The sequence below is a fragment of the Plecotus auritus genome (genome assembly GCF_963455305.1).
Source record: "Plecotus auritus genome assembly, chromosome: 2".
In the NCBI taxonomy this organism is placed as follows: domain Eukaryota; kingdom Metazoa; phylum Chordata; class Mammalia; order Chiroptera; family Vespertilionidae; genus Plecotus; species Plecotus auritus.
The window spans coordinates 192,808,871-192,836,844 of NC_137771.1; the positions used below are offsets into that span (position 1 = coordinate 192,808,871).

The 27,974-nt window shown below is 37.1% G+C and overlaps 1 protein-coding gene across 1 annotated transcript in view; it reads right to left on the minus strand.

Annotated features, from left to right (window-relative positions):
* NAALADL2 (N-acetylated alpha-linked acidic dipeptidase like 2) overlaps positions 1-27,974 on the minus strand; it is a gene marked incomplete at its 3' end in the record, with an annotated part of 846,771 nt that overhangs the window by 432,755 nt on the left and 386,042 nt on the right. The window contains exon 5 of the mRNA XM_080654263.1: positions 24,830-24,980. Within this exon, the coding sequence (XP_080510389.1) occupies positions 24,830-24,980 (151 nt within the window). The remainder of the gene's footprint in view (positions 1-24,829; positions 24,981-27,974) is intronic.

The window sequence follows — 27,974 nt, forward strand, 5'->3', positions numbered from 1 at the left end:
TGCAGGGGAGAGCTGTTGGGGGGGACCAGGCCTGCAGGGGAGGGCAGTTAGGGGTGACCAGGCCTGCAGGGGAGGGCAGTTAGGGGAAAACAGGCTGGCAGGGGAGCAGTTAGGCATCAATCAGGCTGGCAGGGGAGGGGGTAGGGGGTGATCAGGCTGGCAGGCAGAGTGGTTAGGGGCAATCAGGCAGGCAGGCAGGCGAGCATTTGGGAGCCAGTAGTCCTGGATTGTGAGAGGGATATCTGACTGCCCGGTGGGATTGGGCCTAAACAGGCAGTCGGACATCCCTCGAGGGGTCCCAGTTTGGAGAAGGTGCAGGCTGGGCTGAGGGTACCCCCCCATGCACGAATTTCATGCACCAGGCCTCTAGTTGATATATAAGCATCCAAGTATTAAATGACAAAAGTGAACATGAAAGAATGTAGTAATCACTATATTTTCTAAATGTAGTTTATTATGCTGTTAATATTAATAATAAACTATCCACATCTACTTCTCCAATAATTTTCATTAAGCCAGGAAAGATATTGAAAATTTATTTTCACAATAGTTTTATGTGGCAATAATCCATAATCATCAAGGAATTCATGAAACGCATAAACACATAAGCATTACCAAAAATTTAAAGTCATATCCAAATTAGTTGCAATAACTCATTAAAGTAGACAAGGAGGAAAAAAATGTTTTTTTGGCAGATGACATCTTTCTCAGAACCCCAACTAAAGAGTCCCTTTGGGTAGAATAAGCATATGTGACCATCTGAACATCCCATTTTGTGGAATGTATTGGGATTGGCTTCCTGCCCTTTCCACTACTGAATTCCAGGCATGCTGTGAAGTTGAAGCAGCTAAGGTCAATGAAGGAAGTGTTGTGGAAGAGAAGTTGTTGGGGAAGGTCATCAAGAATCTGCCTTTTTGATTCCTGAGCTTGACCTGGACAATTGAAGGCTCCTCATTCCCTCCCCTTTTTTTGCATTCTCTTGCGTTATCCACTCCAAAAAGCTATCCCAGGGTTACACTCTTGAGAGAGTAATGTGATATTGAGACTATCTGGACTGGATGCATAACCAAACCGAGTTAAAATCCCTGTGTATTAACTATGAAGATTTAGCAGGCAGGTGCAGAGATTTACTTGTCTTTCGGCTGCCCAAGACAAGCCTCAAAAGTGCCCTTTGCTTATTATACCTACCTGCCAACTTCCAGTCTGAAATGGTCTGCTTTTTTTTTTTTTTTTTTTGGCTCTTCCTACCCTCACTCTGCCCGTTTTGGATTGAACCTGGAAAGCTCCCAAGGAGGTTGTGGCCCAACAGAACTGCTGAGTTTTATGCACCTGCTAAAGAGACCACCAAATGTAATGGGATCTACCTGGATGCCAACACAAACACACTCTGACCTTTCTTCAGCACTAGTAGAACTTTTCTGGATTTTATAAAATTGGTTCGTGATTATGCATGACCTTGGCTGAGAAAATGACAGATAGCTTGTCACTCTTAAACTGCTGTTTTTGCAGAACTGGGTTTATAAGACAGAAATGACGTTATTTCAGAATTGAGATGAACTCTGGAATCTCGCAGCAAGGAAGGAGGAAGGTTTTCTTTTTTCTTAACCAAAAATGGTTCACTTGCCTTTGATTTCCCTTTTACAGATTAAAATGTAGGTCACTCTAATATTGTTTCCATTCATTATGCCTTCTCATTCAATTTGTTATTCCATCTCTTTCTTTTCCTTTTACTGCCCGCTTTCACTTTTTATACTTTCTAACCAAAATTTTATTTTTTTAATATTGCCCTGCATAACCTGAGTATTTTCACTGTTAGTTCTTCCTTATCAATCTCCCCCCACACTAACTTTTCTAGTTTGATCACTGGACACGCAAAAGAACATAACCAACACACTCAGCCTTCTGGCAGGTATGTATAGTAAAAGATGCACATAGGTTGCATGAAAGACCAGGTGACTCAGTGAACTAAACCATACCAAAAAAACTTAGGTTGCAAAGGGTCTATCTTAGTTTCCTTGCTCAATTTTCATAATTTAATCTTTTATTGGTTTCTTAGCTATCAAATTGGATCATCAACATTTCAGAAAGTTACTTACGCTAGTATAACTTACAGCAAAGCCATTTTTTAAATAACTGGATAATTTGTTACAAAAATAAAATGGAAATGGATGAAAATGGCTTGTAGGTGGAGAGAAGCAGTGCTCTAATTCAGTCAACCTCAATTTTTTCATCTGTACAATGGAGAAACTCTATACACCTCAGGGCATTTATTGCTCTGAATGTTATTTGGTATAAGAAAACTTAGAGAATGAATACCGGTTGCTATTTATGATTAACACAATTCTACCACTCAGAGATATTCATGCATTTTATAGGAAATATATACTTAAATTATGAAGTTGTTCAATCTGGGACATTTAAAAAATATTGTGCTGAATTTTCTTGCACTAAAAACACACATGTAACTGATTGACACCATATTGTATTGGACTTTTCTGTAGGGAATAAATACAAGGCCAGCTTCACACATCGTGGGTGATTAAATTGCAGGCATGATGAAAAACTGTATCTAATGACAATACCAGTTGTGAAGTTAGGATTAAGCAACAAAAAACAAAACAAAACTAAATAACAAACAAAATAAAGGGATGTTTGAAGATAGAAAAAAAAATAATGTGGGATTCTTTTTTTATACAGCACTATTTCTTTATTTTCTGCCAGTGTGCAAAATTTCTATGTCAGCTCAATATTTGTTTTGAATGTCTATCTTTAGGAATTAACTATAAAGTATCCAGACTACCTCCTGAGACTTACTTTGTATAAGCAGAACTTTGTATTATTTGGGAAAGTGATGTTAGTTTAAAATATATATAAATATAGATATAGATATCCTATATAATAAAAGAGAAGCATGCAAATTGACCATATCTCTGCTACGCCCACCAGCCAATCAGAGCTAGTATGCAAATTAACCCAACCTAGATGGTGGCAGCCATGGAGCTGGAGCGAACAGGAGGCTTGGGTTGCCCCTCGTGATGGAGGAAGCCATGCTTCCTGCCTGCCCTGGCCAACCCTGGCCTCCGCTCAAGGCTACAAAGTTTCAATTATAGAAGATAAATAAATCCCAGATACCTGCTTCCAGCTGGCCCTAACCTCCACTCAAGGAGGCACTGAAAAAAAAAAAAAAAGGAGGGGCTGGGAGCTTGGGTTGCCAGGGGCTGTGGCCAACCTGAAAACAGCCCTCAGCTCCTCACCCAGGCTGGCCAGGCACCCCAGCGGGACCCCCCATCCTGAAGGGGCTGTGGCCAGCCTGCAAACAGCCATCAGCCCCTCACCCAGGCTGGCCAGACACCCCAGCGGAGCCCCCCACCCTGATCTGGGACAACCTTCAGGGCAAACCAGCTGGCCCCCACCCATGCACCAGGCCTCTATCTATACTAATAAAAGGGTAATATGCTAATTCAACTGGGAGACCTTCCAGGAGACCTTTTGGACGTTCTTCTGGACAAAACCATGGTGGTGGGGCTGAGGTAGAGGTGGTTAGAGGCCAAGAGGGGAGGGCAGTCGTGGGTGATCAGGCCAGGATGGGATGGCAGTTGTGGGTGATCAGGCTGGTGGGGGGCGGGGCCGTTGAGGATAAGCAGACCAGCAGAGGGGCCAGTTGGGGACGAGCAGGCCATCAGTGGGGGTCAGTTGGAGGTGATCAGGACAGTGGGGGGGCAGTTGGGGGCGAGCAGGCCAGTGGGGAGGGAAGGTGGGGGCGAGCAGGCCAGCAGGGGTGCAGTTGGGGGTGAGCAGGCTGGTAGCGGAGGCAGTTGGGGGCAAGCACACTGGCACGGGGGGCAGTTGGGGGTGATCAGGATGTTGGGGGGGCAATTGGGGGGCGAGCAGGCTGGCAGGCAGAGTGGTTAGGGGCAATCAGGCAGGCAGGCAGGCAGGTGAGCGGTTAGGAGCCAGCAGTCCCGGATTGTGAGAGGGATGTCCAACTGCTGGTTTAGGCCCAATCCCTGTAAATCTGCAGTAGGACATCCTTCGAGGGGTCCCAGATTGGAGAGGGTGCAGGCCAGGCTGAGGAACACACTGCCGCCCTGTGCATGAATTTCATGCACTGGGCCACTAGTGTATAGATAGAGAGATAGATAGATAGATAGATAGATAGATAGATAGGAAGGTAGATAGATAGGTATATCTCCAAGGAGAATGCCAATGTTTTACAAACAAAAGAAGGGAGTATTTACTTTCACCATTGGAACAATCAAGAAGGCTTGCCATCGCCCTAACCGGTTTGGCTCAGTGGATAGAGCGTCGGCCTGCGGACTGAAGGGTCCCAGGTTCGATTCCGGTCAAGGGCATGTACCTGGGTTGCGGGCACATCCCCAGTAGGGGGCGTGCAGGAGGCAGCTGATCGATGTCTCTCTCTCATCGATGTTTCTAGCTCTCTGTCCCTCTCTCTTCCTCTCTGTAAAAAATCAATAAAATATATTAAAAAAAAAAAGAAGGCTTGCCATCAACATTAGTGACTCTACACTATCTTCAAGGTGAAAGGCTGCCTATAAAATCAGTGCCTTGCCTGGCCAGTGTAGCTCAGTGGTCGAGCATCAACCCATGCACCAAGAGGTCACCAGTTTGAGATCCCTTGATCCCCTGTCAGGGCACATGCCTAGGTTGTAGGCTCAGTAGGGGGAGTGCAGGAGGCAGTTGGTTGATTTTTCTCTCTCATCTATGTTTCCATCTCTCCCTCTCCCTACCCCTCTCTATAAAAACCAATAAAAGTATATTTTTTAAAAATTGAATGCTTTTTAAATTTAATGCTTTATGGTCTGACCCCACCTAATGTTCCATCCTCAACTCACATAACTCCCTGTCCTCTGCTCCAGCCACATACAATCTCAAAGTACCCATTTCTCTCTTTCTTGGTGATTGTGATTTTAGCTCTTTTTCTGGAACCCATCTCATACTTAGACTTTAGGTATAAATTCCTTTTTGTTTTCCCCTTGGATGCTTCTGTTTCCAAAAGCATTTCGTCCAAGAAATTTGATATCCTGTCTGGTTGGCCATCTGCCACTCACCTTTCAAAATTTAGTCCAACCGTCACATGGAAATACAAGGTACCCAAAATAATTGAAATAAGAAGAGCAAAATTTAAGGACTGACAACTTCCACAAAGTACAAAACTCACTACAAAGTTACAGTAATCGATACAGTGTGGTATTAGCATAAGAACAGACACGTAAATCAACATGAATAAAATTGAGAATAAAGAAATAATTGTATACAGCTATGCATAATTGATTTTTAAAAAGGATGCCAAGACACTCTATGGAAAAACAATAATCTTTTCAACAAATTGTACTAAAACAACTTGATATCCACAAGCAAAAAAATGAAATTGGACTCCTAAATCACACTATTTCTATAAATTAATTCCAAATGAAGTAAAGCACTTACTAAATGGCAATATACATTTTTGAATTATATTTACCAAAGTGATTCCTATCCTATGTGTTATTCCTGGTTTAAAGAAGAGAAAATAAAATGATTAGAGATTTAGTAATAATTGTGAATATCATGCTACACATTTAAAACTCTTAAAAGGCTAAAACAAATTATCTTTCTTAGTTCAATAGTGATGTGTTGAGGTTACCTCTCTTTCAGAAAACCTCAGTGTTTACATTTTAACATATTTCCTTATTAGTTTTAATCATTTTTCTTCCAAGAAAATATTATCCCAAAATTGACATTCTCCTGCTTTTACCTCTGAATATAGGGTCTTTGCAGATGGGCAATGGATGCCCGAGGAAAGGAATTATTTTTTTTCTTTAAATATATTTTTATTTATTTCAGAGAGGAAGGTAGAGGGGGAGAGAGATAGAAACATCAATGAAAAGAGTGAATCATTGACTGGCTGCCTCCTGCACCCCCCCTACTGGGGATTGAGCCTGCAATCCGGGAATGTGCCCTTGACTGGAATTGAACCTGGAACCCTTCAGTCCACAGGCCAACACTCTATTCACTGAGCCAAGCCGGCTAGGGCAGGATTTCTTAATCTGGTTTCCATAGGCTCACAGGGGAGTTTATTTAAAGACATTTCTTCTAGGGGATCCATGAAGCCTCTGAAATTACAGGCAATTTTTAAAGATTTTTTTGTCCAGTTCTTTGGAAAGAAGATATATTTATCAAAGCTGTCAGCACGTCAGGTAATGATTGCCACTTATTTTTTCTGCCCATCATCATTAATAACAGCCATGCTTGTGTGCAGGAATAGTGTGGTCGTAGTACCAAGCTAGACACCATAACAAATTAAAGAGAAATAGAAGGCATCATTCATAGACTCAGCTCTTTAATTGTCAATTGAGTAGATAAGTCTTCTACTTCTTCATTTTTATACACAACAGAGTAGAGTGCAGTCATGATCTCCAGGATCCCTGCTAGTGCCAGAACTCTAAACCCATAAATCATTAGTCACATACAGCAGGTAAGTTAAAGACAGAGAAAAAATAAACAACATAGGGACTTTGGGAACCTTTCACACTGCACTCAGCCAACAGACCCTCACAATTCCAAGCTTAAAGATACTTAAAGCAGGATCATCAGTCCAACCCCATCATTTCATACAGGCTCTCTATCTTTTGATTAGTGATTGTAGTCAATGTGTCATGTGACTGCCTTATCCTCCTAACATCTGCTGGAAAATGGCTTTGAACTACACGCCAGCGCATCATACCAGTACAGTTGTTGATTCCACTATACATGTACCTCCAGAGGGTGTTTCAGGGACTGTTTCAAACACCTCCTGCCCTATTTCTAATTGCCACACTTGAACTCTGTACAACACCAAGGTGGTTAGCCTGCTTCCTTTCCTCCTTTCTCTGTAGCATCTCATCTAACCCAACCAGGGTAATGACTCACTAACTTCCTTGAGCTTACCTCCCTCTTTACCTCAGTTGACTTGGCAGTGCAGAGGCGCATTCCCAGAACAGGTATAGGACCAATCCAAACTTTGTTTGAGGGGAACCCAAGGAAGTTTTGTACTTGAAGGGGGTCAAAGTTTTACCTTTTGGGATATTTTCATTTGTTTATTAAGAAACAAAAGACTCATAAAAGAATGTTTTACCCTCCCCTTTTCCTGCCAAGAGATTCAGATTAAAAGACCTGTCCCAGGAAAGAAATCTTAGGTTGTTCATCTTAGCCTGATTTGAATTAAATATGGCAGCTAAAAAGGCACCAACTAGGGACCTGTTAGCTAGATCATCCCGTGTTCCATTGAGGCAAAAATTGAACTACCATGTTTGTTCTGCTCTTCTTCAACTATCTCTAAGTTGCCTACTTCCTTTGAAGTCTGAGATCCTGTTTCCCCATTTTTTTTCCTCTGTCCAAAATGATCTATATACACAATTTACTTCACTGTCTTTGGAATTTTCAACTTATATGAATTACCTGTGCACACGTATTAAAATGCCATTTTCTCCTGTTAATCTATTGTATGTCATTTGAATTATGGGAGTAAAGGTATTATTTTTCAGCCCCCACACACTTCTGCCCACATGGCAGTGACAGGGACTTGCCTGGTACCTGGAACCCTTTGTACCAGTTTTAGGGACTCAGTTGCTGTTTTGTTTTGTTTTTGTTTTTTGTTTGTTTGTTTTTGTTGTTGTTTTTTCCCCTTGGTTCCTCTGTCTCTCTTAAACTGATGACCTGCCCAGCACCTCTGTTGCTATAAAACCAGGGCCCTGTTATACTTTTTATAATGTCCTCATGGTAACTGGGCCCTGCTGCAGAACCCCAATCCTAGGTTTGCCCCAAACTCCCGGCTTCTTTCCATCTGCAGCTGCTGTCCTTCCTGTTCTATCCCACAGCAGCTAAACATAAAGCTGATGTCTTTAGTAGGTGTTCACAGAAGATGTAGAATCACAGACCAAAAAAAAAAGGCAACAATTTAAAGTTAAATATTAATCATCACTATCCTTAAAAACGGATCATATCTTTCCCATTACAGGGATTTTTTTCAAGTCATGTCCTCCCTTAACCTGCTCTAACCATTCTGTGATTTTGAGAAGCCTTCTTCCTTCTCTAGCTTCTACCACGGAATCACACTCCTCACATAGCTTTGTGTATTTCAGAATCCATCTACATGCTTTACTGTGCAGATATTGTGAACACCTAGTGTCTGCTATGAAGTGCCAGGTTGAATTTATTAGGCAAGATTCTATACCTTTCTCTCACAGAGCTGATACCAGGGCTAGGTTGTCAGGTTCTTCCCAATTATACCTACGTGGGCAAGTGATAACATTATCGTCATATGCAAAAAAAATTAGTTAAACCTGATCAGGAACAGAGACTAGTGAGCTACCATAATAATTGCTGTACTTACCATTTTATGTTTTTCTTCTTGATAATGGTGAAAATAGAGGCATGCTATAGTTGATCGCTTTCTGCTATATGTATATATGATATATATATATATATATGTATACACACACACACACACACACACACACACACACGCACACACACACTAGAGGCCCAGAGCACAAAATTTGTGCACTGGGGGGGGGGGGGTGTCCGTCAACCCAGCCTGCACCCTCTCCAACCTGGGACCCCTCGGGGGATGACCACAGGGATCAGGCCTAAACCAGCAGTCAGACATCCCTTTCACAATCTGGGACTGCTGGCTCCTAACCACTCGCCTGCCTGACTACCTGATTGCCCCTAACCGGTTCTGCCTGCCAGCCTGATCACCCCTTAACCACTCCCCTGCTGGCCTGATTAACACCTAACTGCTCCTCTGCCAGCCCAATCGCCCCCAACGGCCCTCCTCTGCTCGCCTGATTTCGCCCCCAACTGCCCTCCTCTGCTAGCCAATTTGGTTCTGATTGGTCAATTTCTATGCCAGTCAGCATCAAAAGCTCCACCTCCTAGTCAGCCATTGGCTCCTCACAGTTGACCCAGATTTGGTTCTAATTGGTTGGTTTCAATGCCAGTCAGCATCTCTAGGCCTATCAATGGGGCCTGATCAGAAAGCCAGGACTGATCAGCAGCCCCTTTGGAGGCCTAGATAGAAATGGAGGCGTGGCTGCAGGCCAGACCCAGAGTGAAAGAGAGAGGCAAGTGCTGATCAACAGCTGCCACAGAGGCTACAGATCAGACTCTGCTTCTCTCTTCAGGCCTCTCTCTGGGCCTGATTCGCAGCCCCCTCAGCAGTCAGTGCTGGGTCACCGCGCCTGCGCTGGGTGGCCACAGCAACCCAGCACTGACTGCAGGACTGACTTCCGGTTGGTCGAGCTTCCAGTCGTTGTGGATGTGATGGACCCAGGGTTTTTATATATTAGAATATTTATTTATTTATTTATTTATTTATTTATTTATTTATGACAATAATGTTAAAGAAGATGTTTAGATGTTTTTGTAATTTCTTCTTGTATGAACTTGCTAGGGATGCTATAACACAGTCCTATAGACTGGGTGGATTAAACAAAATAAATTTTTGACTGCATAATTCTGGAGACTAGGAGTCCAAGATCAAGATGTCTGTAGAGTTGGTTTCTTCTGAGGACTCTCTCCTTGGCTTGTAGATGGGTGTCTTCCCACTATGTCTTCCCCTTTGTCCTAATTTCTTCTTCTTAGAAGGACATGCATTATATTGATTGGGGTCCAGACCAAAGCAGTCATTTTAACTTACTGGGAAAGATCCTATCTCCAAATATGGCCTGGGGCTTAATACTTAAACATATGAATTGGAGGTGGGAGATACAATGCAGCCCATTACACCTCCTGTCAAATTATAAACTAGATTCCATGGTCAATTCTATTGGAGAAGTTTAGTTTTGCCATATCACCCAAATGCCTGTTATTTTACATAGTTATTCATATCTACTCCATTTACTCTCACAAGTGTCCTGGTTGGTCTGTGTATTATATAGATACCTGAAGCCTAAAGAAATATTCTTGGTTTTGTACAGTTTTTCCTATGTAGCGAAAGCCAACCCAGGAACATCAGACATTACTCTGAGTCAGGTTACTAAATTGTGAACTGGCCTGTGCTTAATAGTTATTTTAATATTAAGTTTAATATTTACTGAACTTATTAAATAATATTTATCAGTTTAATATTCATCATGGATTCCAAGTTTTCTTGGAATATTAAAATGTCGGAGACTTTTAAAGAGATATCATAGTAACAACTTAAGTGTGCTATGGAGCAGATGAAAATTTCAGTGATCTGTACTCTAGAAATAATTGCCTAAAGCACATTATCTTTTTAACCTACTGCTTGAAAATGTAAATATCTGTATTATGTAAAAAACTGCCACTTTATCATTTTTCACAGGTTAAAATTACATTTTTATTCTGTCATTAAAATGGGGAAAATCACCTGAGGGACTAGTTAAAGAAGCCTGTTTCAGAGTTCCGTTCAAATTTGAGTTAAAAAAAACAACAACAAAAAAAAAAACAACAGATTTTGAAGATGGTTAGCAATGAACTGGAACAGATCATGCTGAGGAAAAGATTAGTTGGAATACACTGATTTTCTAGACTGTAGATGACACCAAAAATTCAATTATAAATCTAATTACAACTTTAATTGTTAAACAATCAACCAGGCTACTTTTTAGTTGCTGGGTGTTTTGCTTCCTGCTGACTCACAAGCATGTGCGATGCAGGTGTTAACTTTGCCATCACCATGTGACCTAAAAGCCCTGCTCTTTTCTACTTTCTGTGTGAGTGCTTTTTACATCAGAAACGGCTAAAAGTGTGCAAAAGCTGAGGTACAAACCGTACATCTCTATGTAGGGGCATAAACCTAAGAAATGGTTAGAGGGTAGAAGGGAAAGGGGCAGGTGCGGCAGGCCAGCAATCCCACAGTATGCGTGACTAAGTCCTTTAGCTCCTCTAAAAATGAGCTCATGGTAAATGCATTTGGGAAAATTTCCCAACTACAGTGCTTTTGGAATTTTGATGCCTAACACTGAGATGGTTATATCTAAAAAAGTAATCTTACTTAATTTTACACATCACAATAATAATAGGTTGAAAAATTCTATAATAAAGAAATCTTTTTAGCTTAGTTTAATCCTCCATTTCTTTAATAAACTTGCTGAATATAATTTTGCAAGTGTTACTCAAAAGTCTGAGGAATTAATCAGAAAGTTAAAGAGAAAAATAAAAAAGAAAGAAAGAAGGTTTTTAGGAGTCCTCTGACCAATTCAAAGCCATAGGGTATTTAATAATCATATGTGGTATATACATGTAAGTCACAATCTTTGTGAATATACAGGTGGCATCATTTTATGTTGCGGTGTCATGGAAAGAGTTTATTACCTTGCCTATTTCCACTAGACAGAGCTAATTTTACATGCAAAAGAGATACTAAATCCTGGAGTTTGGCTTATTACAAAAGCAGTCCATGTTTACACTTCTTAAATGCCTAACACTGAGATGGTTATATCTAAAAAAAAACGAAAAAAAAAACCACATAATATTACAAAGATTTAATTTTTCAATTCTCACTGAAAAATTTAGGACTGAGTGGCTGTGGATAAGCAAAACAAAAGAACACATTTTTTTCATCCACATGCGTCTCTCAAATGAAATTGTATGAGACTTAAATTTACAATGCCAGCAGCTTGAAGCAAATGCAATAACACTTTAAAGTAGCATTACAAGATTTATTTTACATACTTAAAATTCAAAAACTCTTCAGAGGATACTGGAAATGGAAAATGTTTACTTTAGAAGCACTCAACTATGTTTTGGTTCAACACTAAACCATAAAAGAATTCGTGAAGCATACCCAACATGTGGTTCTTAGTCTGCTTTTAAATAGATTTTAAATAATTCAAGTGGTTAAAAAGAAAAACAATCTTTAATTATCCAAGGTTATATACAAAAAGGGTCTCATGGATGATCTAAAACAGTAGATACCCACCAAATTTTGTATAAAATCACTTTGTTTTAGGCACTTACTCTGCAGCTCTCATCCAATAGAACTTTATTTAATGATGAAAATGCACTAAAGTAACCACGAGTGGTTACTGAACACTTTAAATGTGGCTAATATAAATGAATTTTTAATTTTACTTAATTTTATTTAAAATTAAATAGCCACAACTGGCCAGTGACTACTTCAAGGTATAGTGCAATTCTAGCCCTTCTAATTTACAACCAAGAATGGAGTTAAAGCCAATTTTTAGTAGTATACATACTGATGTCCTATCCAGATTTTCCATTCTCTCAATGGAGAGCTGAAAAATATATAACCATATCTTGACTTATTTAGCTATTTTTCCAGTTAAGGTTTAGATCTATTTTATAGTAAATTTGAAGTAAAACTATAAAGAAACAAGACATTATTACTATAATAGGTTTTGCAAACAGAAAAACAAAATACACAAAGGTCAAATGCTATATTTCAAATATATATGACTATATAATTAAGTTTATATTAAAACTGATAGTAAACTTCTATATAGATGATGAGCACACCTTAGTTGACATTGGATAACACATTTTAGAATTTTTATAGTTAGCTAAAATAAATTAGTTATAAGTGAATGATTGAAAACTATTTAGGAAGCAAATGATTGTTAATAAAATCTAATATTATATTATTGGATACTATTAATTTAGGGAACCAAAGCAGGATTGTTGAAGGGACCAAGAGACTAATATAAGCAATTTTATGCAAACAAAATGGACAATCTAAAAGAAATGGATACTTTCCTAGACACGTGCAACCTACTAGGACTGAGTCATGAGGAACTCTGAACTGACAAATTACTAGTAAGGAGATTAAATCAGTAATGAAAAAACTCCCAACAATGAAAGTGAAGGATCAGATGGCTTCATTCCAACAAACCTTTAAAGAAGAAGTAGTAACAATCCTTCTCAAACTTTTTCAAAACCAAAAGGAGGATGGAACACTTCCAAACTCATTTTATAATGTCCATATTACACTGCGGTGGGGGTGGGGAGGGATTAAAGAAAGAAAGGAAAGGAAATCACAGGCCAATATCCCTGATTGACATAGATGCAAAAATCCCCAACAAAATAATAGTAAACAGAATTCAGAAGTACATTAAGGATAATACACCATGACCAAGTTAGGTTAATTCTTGGATTCAAGGATGGTTCAACATATGCAAAGCAATGTGATTTACTACATTAACAGAATGAAGGATTAAAATTACATGATCACCTCAATAGATACCAAAAAGACATCCTATTACAGTTAAAAATAATAATAATAACTCTCAAAATTAAACATCCTTTTATGATAAAAGAAATTCCCAACAAATTGAGTATAGAGGAAACATGACTCAATGTAACACAATATATTAAATATGACCATATATGTATGACAAGCCCTAGCTAACATTATAATCACTATTGGAAAGCTAAAAGCCTTTCCTTCAAGATCAGGAAAAATACAAGAATGTCCACTCTGACCACTTTTATTAAACATTACACTGAACATCCTGGCCTAAGCAATTAGGCAAGAAAGAAAAGTAAAAGGCATCCAAATCAATATGAAAGAATAAAAATTGTCTCTGTTGCAGATGACATATACGTATTTCCTAAAAACACTTCCCTGAAAATATTAGGAATGATAAACAAATTCAGTAGAGTTGTGAAATACAAAATGAATATACAAAAATATGTTGTGTTTCTATACAATAACAACAAATTATTGGAAAGATAAATTAAGAAAACAATCCCATTTACAATAACATTGATAATAATAAAATATTTGGGAATTAATTTATCTAATGAGGTGAAATGTCTGTACATTGAAAACTATGAGATGTTGGTGAAAAAACTGAAAAAGATACAACTAAATGTATAAATGCCCCATGTGTTTGGATTAGAAGAATTAATATTGTTAAAATGTCCATCATACCCATAGCAATATACAGATTCAATGAAATCCCTATCAAAATTCTAATGGCATTAGAATTTTTAATGAAATAGAAAATACAACATTAAAATTAATAAAGAATGAAGAATGAATCACAAATATCCCAAAGAGCCAAAGCAACCTTGACGGGGGAAAAAAAATGATAAAGGCATTACATTTTCTGATTACAAATTACATTATAAAAAAATCCAAATAGTATATCTATATATATAAAAGCCTAAGTGACCATTATGACCAGCCAACTGGCCGGTAGCTATGATGCGCACTGACCACTGACCACCAGGGTGCAGACGCTCAACACAGGAGCTACCCCCTGGTGGTCAGTGCGCTCCCACAGACAACCTCCAGCAGCTGGCCAACCTTCTGCGGTCCCTCCCCCCAGCCATCCCTGATTGGCCCTGATTGCCAGCCATGTCAAGGGACTTCAGCCATGCATGAATTCGTGCATCAGGCCTCTAGTTATTAGATAAAAACAGACACATAAATCCATAATACACAAAGAGAGCCCAGAAATAAACCCATACATATTTGTTAAATTAGTTTAGGACAAAGGTGCACAGACTATAAAATGGAAAAAGGTTAGTCTCTTCAATAATGAACAAGATAATTGCCAAATTTTACTTTACTATCTGTTCATGTACAAATAGTCTTATTTGACCCTATAATGAAATGTTTAAATATATCCATAGATTTTACACAAAATGGAACCATACCCCAATCCTCCTCCTAGAACTTGTTCACTAGGGTATTTAAAGGTGCACAACTTCAGCTGACACGGAAGTTCTTTTCCAGATGTTCAATTTGACCTGGGGCAGTTCAATCAAAACTTATTCTTAGTGGGAATTCTCAGAAAACAAGAGATATGGATTTTTCTGGCAAATGGATATGCAGACTCCAGAACTTGAAATCTCCCTGAGAGCAAGTCAAATAATAACAATATTTGTAACAAATATAACAATAAATAAATAAATGGTTTTGGGAAAGTCGATATTTACATGCAAAAAAAAAAAATAAAACTGGACTACTACTTAATCCAACCAACAAAAAATCAAATCAAAATGGATTAAAGGTGTGAAGATAACACATGAAACCATACAACTACTAGCAGAAAACATACGGAGTAAGCCCTTTTACATTGGTCTTAATAATATTTTTGGAGGGATTTGACACATCAAAAACAAAGGAAACAAAAGCAAAAATAAACAATGAGATTACATCAAACTAAAACTCTACTACACACCAAAGGAAACAATCAACAAAATGAAAAGGTAGCATGTGGAATGGGGAAAAACATTCAAAACTCCTACCAGATAAGGGGTTAATATCCAAAATATGCAAATTCTAATACTTGTTAAAGTGTCTACTATCAAAAATTCAAAAGAAGCACATGCTGATGAGGATATGGAGCAAAAGGAATTCTTTTACACTGTTGGTGGGTATGTAAATTGGTACAGCCCCTATGGAAAACATTATGAAGATTCCTTAACAAATTAAAAATAAAACTACCATATGATCCAGCAATTCCACTTCTGTATATATATCAAAAGGCAACGAAGTCATTATTTCAAATAGATGTCTGTATTCCTATATTCATGGCAGCATTATTCCCAATAGCCAAAGTATGAAAAGCTCCTATGTGCCAGTCAACAGATGAATGGATAAGGAAAATATTGTATACAAAAAAATATTCAGCTCAAAAAATAATAAAGAAAGAAAATAAAAAAATAATAAAAAACACGGAAACAATTCTGCTATTTGCAACACTGTGGATGAAACTGGAGGGCATTATGCTAAGTGAAGCTAAGTGAAATAAGCCAGGCAGAGAAGAAAAATACTGCAGGGTATCACATATATGTGGATTCTAAAAAAATAAATAAATAAAAATTGAACTTATAGAAACAGTGTGTAATGGTGGTTGCCATAGTTGGGGGAAGAGGGATAAAGAGAATCTGGCAAAAGGGAACAAACTTAGTTATAATAAGAGTAAGATCTGAGGATCTAATGTACAACATGGTGACTATTTGAGAATATTGTAAGGTATAGTAGAAATTTTCTATGAGAGTAGAACTTAAGTGTTCTCATACATACAAAAAATATTGTGAGATGATGGATTTGTTAAGGCAATGGTGGAAAGTCTTCACAATTTATACATATATCAAAACATAATGTTGTAAACTTAAAATATATTGCACTTATATTTGTCAAGTATCACTCAATAAAGCTGAAAAATAATTAAAAATAAAAAAAGAGTTGATGAAACTCTTAATAACCTTGACTTTCTTAGGGAGAGTTAAACAATAAATAGAGCATGGCATTTCCATATGTATGTGGAAAAATTTTATATATTCGCTATATAACTAAGTACTAATTTTTAGAATGGTTTGGTATAATACAGATTATTTTCTGCCAATAACTAGAAAATAAAAATTTACATTAGAAAATCACATTCTAGTTGTTGAAATACATCAACAAAGGATACTTTAGGGTTGACTATGCTTTGGAAATGAACTTCTTAAGGCATTGAAACTTAATAGATAAGATTATGAAAATTATATGTGATACTTCTATGGTATAATACTGAAAACCTATTCTTCATAATAAATAGTTAAGAATTTTTTTAAAAAATTGCTATTTTTTATGTTGCCTTTATCATTTGAGAGTGGATATAAAAACAGACTGTATTGACTTTTATTCAGAAAACTACTTCCTGAAAAAAGAGATCGAGGATGACATAAACAGATGGAAGAACATACCGTGTTCATGGATTGGTAGAATCAACATCATTAAAATGTCCATACTACCCAAAGCAATCTATAAATTCAATGCACTCCCCATTAAAACACCAACGGCATATTTCACAGACCTAGAACGAACTCTCCAAAAATTCATTTGATTAAAAAAAGACCCCGAATAGCTGCAGCAATCCCGAGAAAGAAGAACAAAGTAGGAGGGATCTCAATACCAGATATCAAGCTGTATTACAAAACCACTGTTCTCAAAACTGCCTGGTACTAGCACAAGAACAGACATATAGATCAATGGAATAGAATAGAGAACCCAGAAATTGACCTGAACCACTATGTTCAATTAATATTTGACAAAGGAGGCAAGAGCATACAATGGAGTCAAGGCAGTCTCTTCAATAAATGGTGTTGGGAAAATTGGACAGATACATGCAAAAAAATGAAACTAGACCACCAACTTACACCATACACAAAAATAGACTTTTATTAAGTTTGTATGTGACAATAGTTGTACTAATGATATTTTCTCAAAGGCAAGTTTGTGAACGGTCATATCTGATACTGTAGCCATTTATGGTTCCTGAACTTAGCAGACAAGAAAGCATGAAAACTGGCTGGGAAAAGTAAAATTAACTATGTTCATCAGCATGATTTATTATTTCTCAGGTTCATTCCTGTTCTTTTATGCTATTGTAGCTGGTATTTTCTGCTCAGCTACTGTCAGTTCCTTGAAAAGATGGTTGTACTAATGATTGCAATAATAATTTGAATCTTTGAAAAAGACAATTAGATGATTATATTTTCCACAGTTTAAAGCTATTAAATAAAAAGGTTTATAAAGTTGGGAAAATGACACAGTTTTGCATCTTTTTCACTAAAATAATATTCATAATTTTGTGATTGAAAAAATAAAAGTATTTTTGTCCTTGTTGTTTTCCCTTACATTTTATTTAGTTAAATAATTGTTCAATTAATTTATTTTGTTACATGCAATTTCCATTTCTATAGGTAAACGTATAAAACGGTACTTTGAAAGAATATTGAAAATTGCATGTGATTCAATCTAAGTTTGTTCTGATTTCGTATTGATACAGTCTAAATCTTTAGGCAAGCTTTATAATTTTACCATTATATCTCACCTTCAATATGACCCTCAAGCGTGTATTGAAAGTAGGAGAAAAACAAATACAACTGAGCTAAACTTTGTTCAGCATTAGATTTGGATCATTTGTCTGCTGATATCACACCAAATGCAACTTATTTTCATAAATCTCAATGACCTCAGTTATGTATGATAGATGCAAAATAAGATCGTTTCATACGTTGTATGAATGTCTAATCACTATGCTGTATACCTGAAACTAATATGATATTGAATGTCAACTGAAGTTGAAAAGTAAAAATTAAACAGAAACTGCAGCTCCAAGGTGGAGTCACTTGCACCCAGGAGAGCAAACCAAGACTTAATTGCACTCTCATCCCCTCCCAGGAATGTGATCCTAAACCAGTCAGTCTAGAATTCCTGGATGGAGACTAATGGGGTATCTGCCTGATAAGAACCTACCTCCCTTCCTCCCCGAAAAAGGCACCTTGCCTGAAAAAAACAAAAAAAATACCCTTTTTTTTAATTATTAATAACCAGCTTGTCCTGCCCAGGTTCTGCCCATAAAAACCTTCCTTTTTTGAATTCTCAGAGCACCTCTCTGTTTACAGTGGACACTGCCCATTTCATAAATCATTCAATAAAGCCACTTCGATTTTTAAATTGACTAAATGATTTTGTTCATTAACATTTTATTCATTGCAATGGAAATGCATTGAAGAATCATTTCATTTTTAAGCAGTAGATTTTAGCATCCTCTTAGAATCAACATGGACCTCTGTGGAAACTTGATTCCTGAACAGATAGAGTATATGTTTAATTTAAAGAACATTCTGAGTGACTAATGTACTAAGTGACACACATTTCATAAGAACAGTAGTCATTCAAAAATGTTCTTTAAAAGGAGACATTGATAAAATCAATTGGAAATGTCCCTGTTTGAGATTAAAAAAAAAAAAAAAAGCACATATGGAGCAGGGTAGAGGAGGGTCACTGGGGAAAAAATATTTTCAACAATAAATATACATTTTTTAAAAATTCAAATTTTGAAAGGAACCCTGTGATTTTAAATAAGCCCTTTTCTTAATATGTTGTGAATTAAACTTTCTGGAAAAAAATGTAAATAGCTTAACAATGAGCATCTCTTTAAATGGTTCCAAGAAAGAAGTTAAACAATATTGCTTATAAATCTAAAGCCTTTAGGACATATACAAGAACTACCAGTTACCTTAAGATAGTAAAAATATGGATACTTTATTGTTTCCTCACCAATTGATGAGGTATTTCATGCTGTGAATATCTAGCAATTGCTTTGACAACTAGGCATATATTTACATTTTCTGCTGTTCTAGTCAGGGAATAGTTTAACATTGTCTCAGTTGATTTAGTATCAACTCCAGTCAGCCTTTAGACATTTGTCAAGGTAACTGGACCAAGAACACCTAGTGAAGACTTGTCACAAATTACACTGATATTCTTTAAAGGTCTTGGTTGGCAGAGAAGATGTTGAACAGACAGTACATAAACAACACAGATCCATTCAACTATAACACTGGGAATATTAAATAAACTGTGCTGTTTGAAACCCTCCACTAGAGTAAAACCACTGAAATTTCTGACTTTCCTCTCTAGAATTTAAAGCAAAGAAAAACAACAAGTACAAACAAACAGGATTATAACAAATACAGAAAGAGCATTAAAATGGGATGGATTTCAGAAAACAATGGATCTGGAGAATTAAGTCTAAGTCAAGATAAAGTAAGTATCTTGGATTTCAATGAACTAGTAGTCCATAGATTAGCCAGGCAATTGTCTGGAGATAGTACTAACATTAAAATCAACTCTGTAGGCAACAGAATTTCAGAAGGTAAATTATTAAAGGAAGCACGTGGAAAGGATTTATAACTCTGATTACTATTTTTAGTCCTTCAGATATAAGACAATCTTAGTGCTAGAAATTGGAAAAATAATTTTATTTTCCACTTTCAATATAGATCAAGTAGAATACTCCTTTTTAAGATATCCATTTCTTATCTTCCCATTGTTATGCTCCCCCTATATCTTTCTGATTACCTCTTTGTTTTGAGCCTCACCCTATGTACCTGTTTGATTAATAATTTTAGCCAAGTACATTTGGATTAGAACTGATCACTGGTGTTACAATTATGATCAGTTACTATAAATATCAGTTTTTAAGACTTATTTACATACGTCTCTAGGTAACATTTTCAAGTTACTTGTGCATCAAACTGAAAATAGAATTGTGCTACATGTCAGTTAGTATTCAAAAATTACAATTTTCTAGATAAGATTTGCTTGGGATATAATTTAAAGTAGCTGAAAACTTGTAGCAAATTGGTAAAAGCAGTTATGATGCATTTTTTTTTTATTTTAGACATGTAATCTTGACATAGTTGATAACATATGATAGAAATTAAGATAATAGATTTGACTTTTGATATCCTAACACCTTAATTAGAATTTCAAAACTTTTTGAATCAATGGATTTTCTGCTATTTTGAGTGGCAGGAGAGATGAGAAAGAATTGAGAGAAGCCTTTACTGAGAAAAAAAACACAATTATATGTTTTGTAAACAAACTTATCATGGGTAAGTGCTTATACAAACTTTTTAAAAATGAATTTTAATGAGGTTCATTAAAGTCAAGGTATAGCCCAGGATAAGAATCATCGAAGAAAGTTAGCCATGTTAACAGAACGAGTAATTCACTCAACAGATATTTACTGAGAGCCCACCAAGCACAAAAATTGGTTCGAGGATCCAAAACACACACATTTCTCAGTCCTAATTGAGGTGGAGACAACAAAATTAAAGGCAGCAATATAAGATGAGATCACAAAGTTTAGGTCAGTAGCCCCAGTGGGAGATAAAGAATATATTTCTGTAGTTTAGTGGTCCTCAAAATTCAGTTGTATCCGAATTCCCTGGAGAGTCTGTTAGGACACAGAAGGTGGGCCCCTCACTCAAAGTTTCTATATCAATCTGGGGTGAAGCTTGAGGTTTTGCATTTCCTTACTAACAATCTGTGGGCTACAGATAGAGATACAGGCATATATATTCCTCTTTCTTAATCTTGAATAAAATAAGGCTCAGAAAAGATAATTAATAGGCTACCTGAAGTTAAAGGCTTGTTTTTGTTAAAAGAATAAGACATTCTTTTTTTGTGTGTAATATGAGCAAAAGTAATTTAAACACTTTTACTCTTTGCTCTAATTCTATAATAATCAAGAACTATTTGGATATGCAATGAGACTTACTGAGCAGAACTACCATATAGGAAGTCCCTGTGTCTTGTCTGGACAGTCAATTTGGATCATGCGTTATAGAAGAGTGCATCAGCATTCCTGTTTAAAAAATACCTACTTGAATCAATACAAAAACTGTGGTGTACTTGTCAGCAATCAAAGGGAATGAACTACCAAACACCCATACTGAACAAAAGAACCCACACAAAAATACATACATATTGCCTGTTTTCATTTTTATGATGATCTAAATTTTTGTAGCATGAGAAAAGTGAGAGGGTGGTTAGCTGGGGCTAGTGATATGGAGTGACTCTGAAAGCACTAAGAACTTTCAAAGGTGATGAAAGTGTTTTTTTAAACTAAAAAAAAACATGGGTGTATGGATATTACATGGGTGAGTACATGGGTGTGTTCTTTGGTCAGTTAAGAGGCATAGAGATCACATGGGTGTACTCTTTTGTCAATTAAGATGTACGCATTTCAATATATGTAAAGTTACCTGGAAAAATAGCAAGGGGTGATGTGGGATGTAAGGGGATGTACAAAACATATCCTGGTAGAATGTGTGTAGTTGATGACGCCAAAGGAGGCATACAGAGAGTTCATTATACTATTTTGTTTACTTTGCTTATATTAAAAACAAACAAACAAACACAAACACCTCTTTGGATTTTAGTCAATCTCTACTACTTCTTTGGAACTTAATTATCTTAGGTTAGTTAATAAAACAAAGTTTTTAAAACTGGAAAAAGAGGTATTTTTGTTTCTATTAAATTTATAGGGGTGACATTGGTCAACATGAACATATAGGTTTCAAGTGTGGGTTTCTATGTTATAAGATCTGTATATTGCACCAAAGTCAAATCTTCTCCTGTCACCATATATTAGGACCTCCTTCTCCCCCCCACAATACTGTAGTTTTGCATTAATTCCTCTAATAATTATTCAGATACTATTGTTCACTTTGAACAAATTATTATTTGTAGTTTTTATTTACAATTCACAACCTGGCTTCTCCTTCTTTCTCCCCCAAAATGTTTTGAGGAGGGTTGCATTATTTTTTTAATGTGAGTAAAACCATAAGACTAAAACAATTAAGAAAATTTCAACAAACAGGGATAAATAAATCTAAAACAGGGGCATAAATCATTGCAGTTAATCAGAGATTCTTAGCATGCAGGGCAAAAAGAGAAATACAATGGACTGTATATGTGCCTTTTCTGTGTTTTATAGGTACAAAAGAGATCCTCTCCCTTCCTCACTCTGGCATTATATTTGTAAAAGAATTATTCATGTGAATCATCTATAAGTACATGAGTAATATAGTGGATAATATCATGTATTAAACTGTTGTTTTGCCATTAAATTTAAAAATTCTGATTTATGTTTTGCAGAAAATGATTAGTCATTTTATCTTTGTTTAATAATGTAGGTGGCAAGTAAGACTACTGATATTGTAAAAGTATATCTTTAAAAAGTATTCTAAAGGATGATGGAAATGGAAAATCATCACTGGGCAAATACCAAATAAAAAACTTAATAAAACAGAACCATTGATGGATACTAACATTTATGGGAAAAGTATGATAAGAAAAAAGATGTTTACATAGTCTCATAATATCTCTCCAGAAGACATTCATTAATTATAAAAGAAAAAATAGTAACTATACAGTGGAGCAAACTGTCAGACATCACCATGAACAAGGGATTAAAGTCAGCATCATGAGACATGAGACACATGCACAGTATGCACTGCCTTATGTGATGCTCTGAGAAGGGCACATCACCCCTTCCTCAGTATCCCTGCCAAAAATGCAGAACCACAATATGATCATCAGAAAACACTGGGCAAGCTCAATTGAGGGACATTCTACAAAATCAAATGCCAATATTCTTGAAAGGGTCAAGGCAATGAAAGAAAGCCTTTCAGATTGGAGAGGATTAAGTAAACTAGGAAACTAAATACAGTATGGAATTCTGGATTGGATGTGGCAGCAGAAAAAAAAAAACGGTAAGAGAATTGAGGAAATCTGAAAAAAAGTCTATAATTATTAACAGCATTGTATCAATGCTAATTTTATGACTTTGATAGTTTTATTGTATAGACTCTGGGATAAATGTATACACAGTAACTCTATTTGCAACTTTTTGTAAGTAGAAATTACTTGAAAAGAAAAGAAAGCATTCTGAGATTGCTCAAGACTAGCCAACATTTTGCTAGACTTGACTGAATTCTACATTTATGAAATGACCTGCGTCAGAATAATGTTAAGAGTAAATGTTGTCAGCTGGGCAACTTGCCAACTTAAGCAGAGTATTCTTAAAGTGCCTACTTTTCAATAGCATTGCAGCCCATTGATTTGTCACAAACACGTAGCTGCCAGGTGCAATCTCCCTAAACTGAGGCATTGAAACCAGAGAATTCTAGAGCATCTGCAATTAAGAGAGCTGGATGGATATTTCTGATGCACAGAGATTACAGATGAACACCTCCTAAATATTGTACGAATGAGACAGTAGACCATACAAAACACAGATCAATGAGGTCCCCCCAAAAAAATTCTTAGCTGGGTTAAAGAAGTATTTTAGAAAACAGAGCAGTAATCAGTAGACACCCCCCACACACAAATCATAAATTATAACTCATACCTCAATTTATTTATTTCTTGGAAAAATTTATTGATTGATTGGTAAAGTCACACCCGCTGGACTTGAGTAAGATAATTAGTAAAATCTTTTGTGATATTTTGTGGAGAACAAGGAAACTATTGGTAGAACACATAAATAATTGCGTAAAAGTTTTGGTAGTTTAATTACGGGCTGAAATGTCATGGTTAATGCATTAGTATCACCCTGGAAGAAGGCCCAAGGGGCTTTTTCCTCAGCCAAGATTGTATAAATGTAATACGTGTCAATGGCACATGGGACAAAAATTCAATGATGAATGAGCACCTGCCCAATCACAGTTATCTTTTCTCTGCCACATGACCCCTCTATCATGAACACAGCTTCCAGGGAAAGAGAAGGATGTTTGATGCAAAGAAGGCCACCTCCATACTGCCAGGGACTGGCCAAACCAATGAGATTCTTTCTCTTAGGGAACCACAAAAAATTGATCATATTAACTTCACTCTTTTCCAGCATCATTTCTCACTACTTTATTCATCTAACTTAATTAAATATGCCCCCAGACTCTGGACTTAAAGTTATATAGCTATCCCAAAGCAGCAGACATTTTGTATACATGTTTGCCACCAACACGGATTGCCCATAATACATGGTGTTTATTTTTCTTCTCAGTCAATCAATAATAACATATAAAATATGTTTTTCTTTGTTCATGGTACTGAAATTTATGAAGATGGATAATCTATTAAAGACTTTTAAAAAATATCTATTCCAGCCCTAGCTGGTTTGGCTCAGTGGATAGAGCGTTGGGCTGCAGGCTGAAGGGTCTCAGGTTCAATTCTTATCAAGGTCACATGCCCAGGTTGCAGGCTTGATCCCCAGTGTGGGGCATGCAGGAGGTAGCTGATGAATGATTCTCTCTCATCACTGATGTTTCTATCTCTCCCTCTCCCTTCCTCTCTGAAATCAATCCGTGCACCGGGCCTCACATATACTAGTATATATAAACAAATGAGTAGTCTATAGTCTGAGAAAATACAAAATTCACTTTTTAAAATATGGAGTGGTAAGAATTCTTTGACTTTACTATCCCGTGCTTAGTTTGGGTAGCATGTGTTTATACATTGCAGCCTTGTAATGCATACAAGGATAATGAAGATTATCAGGGAACTTACCAACACTTGGATAACCAGGCGTAGAAGGGTCTCCTCCTGGATTCAGTGACACCATGAAGGCGTCATCGTCAAGATTTGCAGTCTTTGGTAAATCACAAGGATCAACATATAGAAGGACACCTCCAAATCCAGCCTTTTCCAGTAGGGAAAGCTAGAAGAGGAGAATAAACTATTAAAAATATTACCGTATGCATTAAAAGTTTATATACTGTCATTTCATGAATGTGACTGAGATGACTCCTTTTTCTGATTTTTTTGCTCTTTTAAAATAAACAGATGCTTCAGACTTCCCAATTATCAAGCCCAGCCAGGGAGTTGTTCTACCAGCCTCTCTCCTTTTTTCTCTATCTCAACAATATTTAATCAGCATTCCTATAATGTAGGTATATGGGTGGACTTTAATCCAGTAGGACAAGTGTCCTTATAAGAAGAGGGAGAGATAGTAGGGATATGTGTACACAGAAAGAAAGCATGTGAGGACATAGCAAGAAGGTGGCAATCAGCAAGCCAAAAAGAAAGGCCTCAGGAGGAATCAAACCTGTCGACACCTTGATCTCAAATTTTCAGGCTCCAGAACTGTGAGAAAATAAATTTCTCTTTAAGCCACCCAGTGTGTGGTATATTGTAATGGCAGCCCTAGCAAACTAACACATAAAGTACATATCAGCCAAACTTTATACGAAGATTCAGGATAATAATTGTGATTATATTCTGGGTCTTCTGAATCATCTTAAAGCCAAATCATCAAGTAATGATTGCATATCTGCTATGAGTGAGATACTGTCTCAGAAGTTATTTGCTGATTTTTTCCCCCAGAACACTTGATATATCATTTTAATTTCTATTATATAATTGCCAAAACTGTGATCCAGGAATTTTAAGAGCTTGAGCCAAGGTCAGAGATAATAACGGATAATGCCAGGGATCAAAGTAAAGTTTTCTGAACTCAGGTTTGGCTATATTTCCACTAAAGCACACCTTTTCTTTCAATTATACAGCCACCCTTTACAAAGACAAATAGACTGGTGAAAGGGTGATTTTTTTTAATAAAGCACATCAGATGCTTCTTGCTGTGATCTGCTTCCTGAGAAGAGATTGAGATCAATACTGTGTGAATTATGTGCCTGTATTAAAACAACAGAATGTGTACATTTTAGAATCGAGATGCATGGTTATAATAACAGAAAAATAGAAATAAATTTTAAAATTTTGAATCTAGCATTGCATAGCACATTCAAACTCATTTAAATAGCTATGTTGTGTATGTGAAAAAAAAAATAAAAGACAGACAAATACTATGTGTTAATTTCTTAAGCACATTATTTTGACCTGCGAGTTCAAATTTTATGTTATTCTTTCTTCTTGGGATTGTTTTTGCCTATTAATAGTTTTGTTGTTTGGCTCTATTATTAGGCATTGTATTGTTAGGATGCCATTAAAGAGGTCTGTAAGATTCCAGTTTTCTTTGTTATGTCTCATAAATAAACTCACCTTCCTTTGTTAGTGAAATGAAAAGACTACTTTTGTGAGGAATATTCACTGTAATCAGACTGAGTATATTCAAGGCATAATTAAAGCATTCTTTTTTATTTCATGGAACATCTTTACTTGGATTTCAAATTGTTTAACTTCATGTATTCAAAGTTATTTAAATAACTCTTCTGAGATTAAGAAGCAATGGTCTCCTGCTTTTGTAAAGAAAAAACTTATTCAAAATTTAAACTTGTTGTCAGAGTTCTAGAAATTATCCTCAACTTTTATCATTACAATTCAGGGAGGAGAGAGGCAGGGAAAGAAAGAAGGGAGTAAGGGAGGAAAGGAGAAAGGGAGGGAGGAAGGGAAGGAGGAAGGAATGAGGAGGGAAGATCTCTTATTTTATTAAGTATCCTTATTATAGATATACTAGAGGCCCAGTGCACAAAATTTGTGCATGGGTGGGGGAAGGTTCTCCTCAGCCCAGCCTGCACCCTCTCAATCCGGGACCCCTTGGGGGATGTCAGACTGCCGGTTATCGGGCCTAAACCAGCAATCGGACATCCCTTTCACAATCCTGGATCGCTGGCTCCTAACCGCTTACCTGCCTTCCTGCCTGATCACCCCTAACTGCCCCACTGCCAGCCTGATCACCCCTAACCACCTCTGCCTGCTGGCCTGATGGCCCCTCACTGCCCCCCTGCCGGCCTGGTCACCCCTAACTGCCCCCCTGCCAGCCTGATCACCCCTAACCACGTCTGCCTGCTGGCCTGATGGCCCCTCACTGCCCCCCTGCCGGCCTGGTCACCCCTAACTGCCCCCCTGCCAGTCTGATAACCCCTAACTGCCTCTGCCTGCTGGCCTGATCACCTACAACTGCCCACCCCCCCGCCAGCCTGGTGGTCCCCAACTGCCCCCCCTGCCAGCCTGGTCGCCTCACGCAGCCTGCTGCTCAGTCGTTTGGTTGCCCCTCACTAACCCCCCTGTCAGCCTGGTCACCCCATGCAGCCTGTTCGGTTGTCCGTTTGGTTGCGATGGTCGCTTAGGCTTTTATATAGATAGATTTTTATTATACTTTAAACCTATTTATCACTGTGACCTGGGGAGTTATTCTGTTTTCACAAATGAAGTGGTCATGGCATAAGATGACTGAAGACCACATCATTAGTTAATAGCATATTTTATTTACTGATGCATTTATTTTTGTAAGTGATTCTGTCCACCTTGCTTCTTTTTTAAAAAACAGTAGGTTTTTATTGATTTTTTTTTTTTAGTGATAAAGGAAGAGAGATGGAGAGAGAGAAAGAGAGAGAAATATTAATGTGAGAGAGAAACATAGATTGGTTGACTCCCATAGGCACCCCAATCAGGGAGTGAACCGGAAATTTAGGTATGTGCCCTGATCTGAAATCAAAACTGCCACCGTTTTGTGCATGGAATGATGCTCCAACCAACTGAACCAGACCAGCCAGGGCCTCATAGCAGATTTTAGACGGAAAAATATATCCTCATAATTTATTGTTTTGTGCTTTTCCCATTCAATCATGCTGCTTTGAAATAATGAAATACTGTGATTTTGCATATTTCTGTTATTTTTTTAATTCATATTATTCAACAACCTTTGCAATGTTTGGTGCATGAAAGAAACTTAACCTTTAAGAAAAAAAAATTT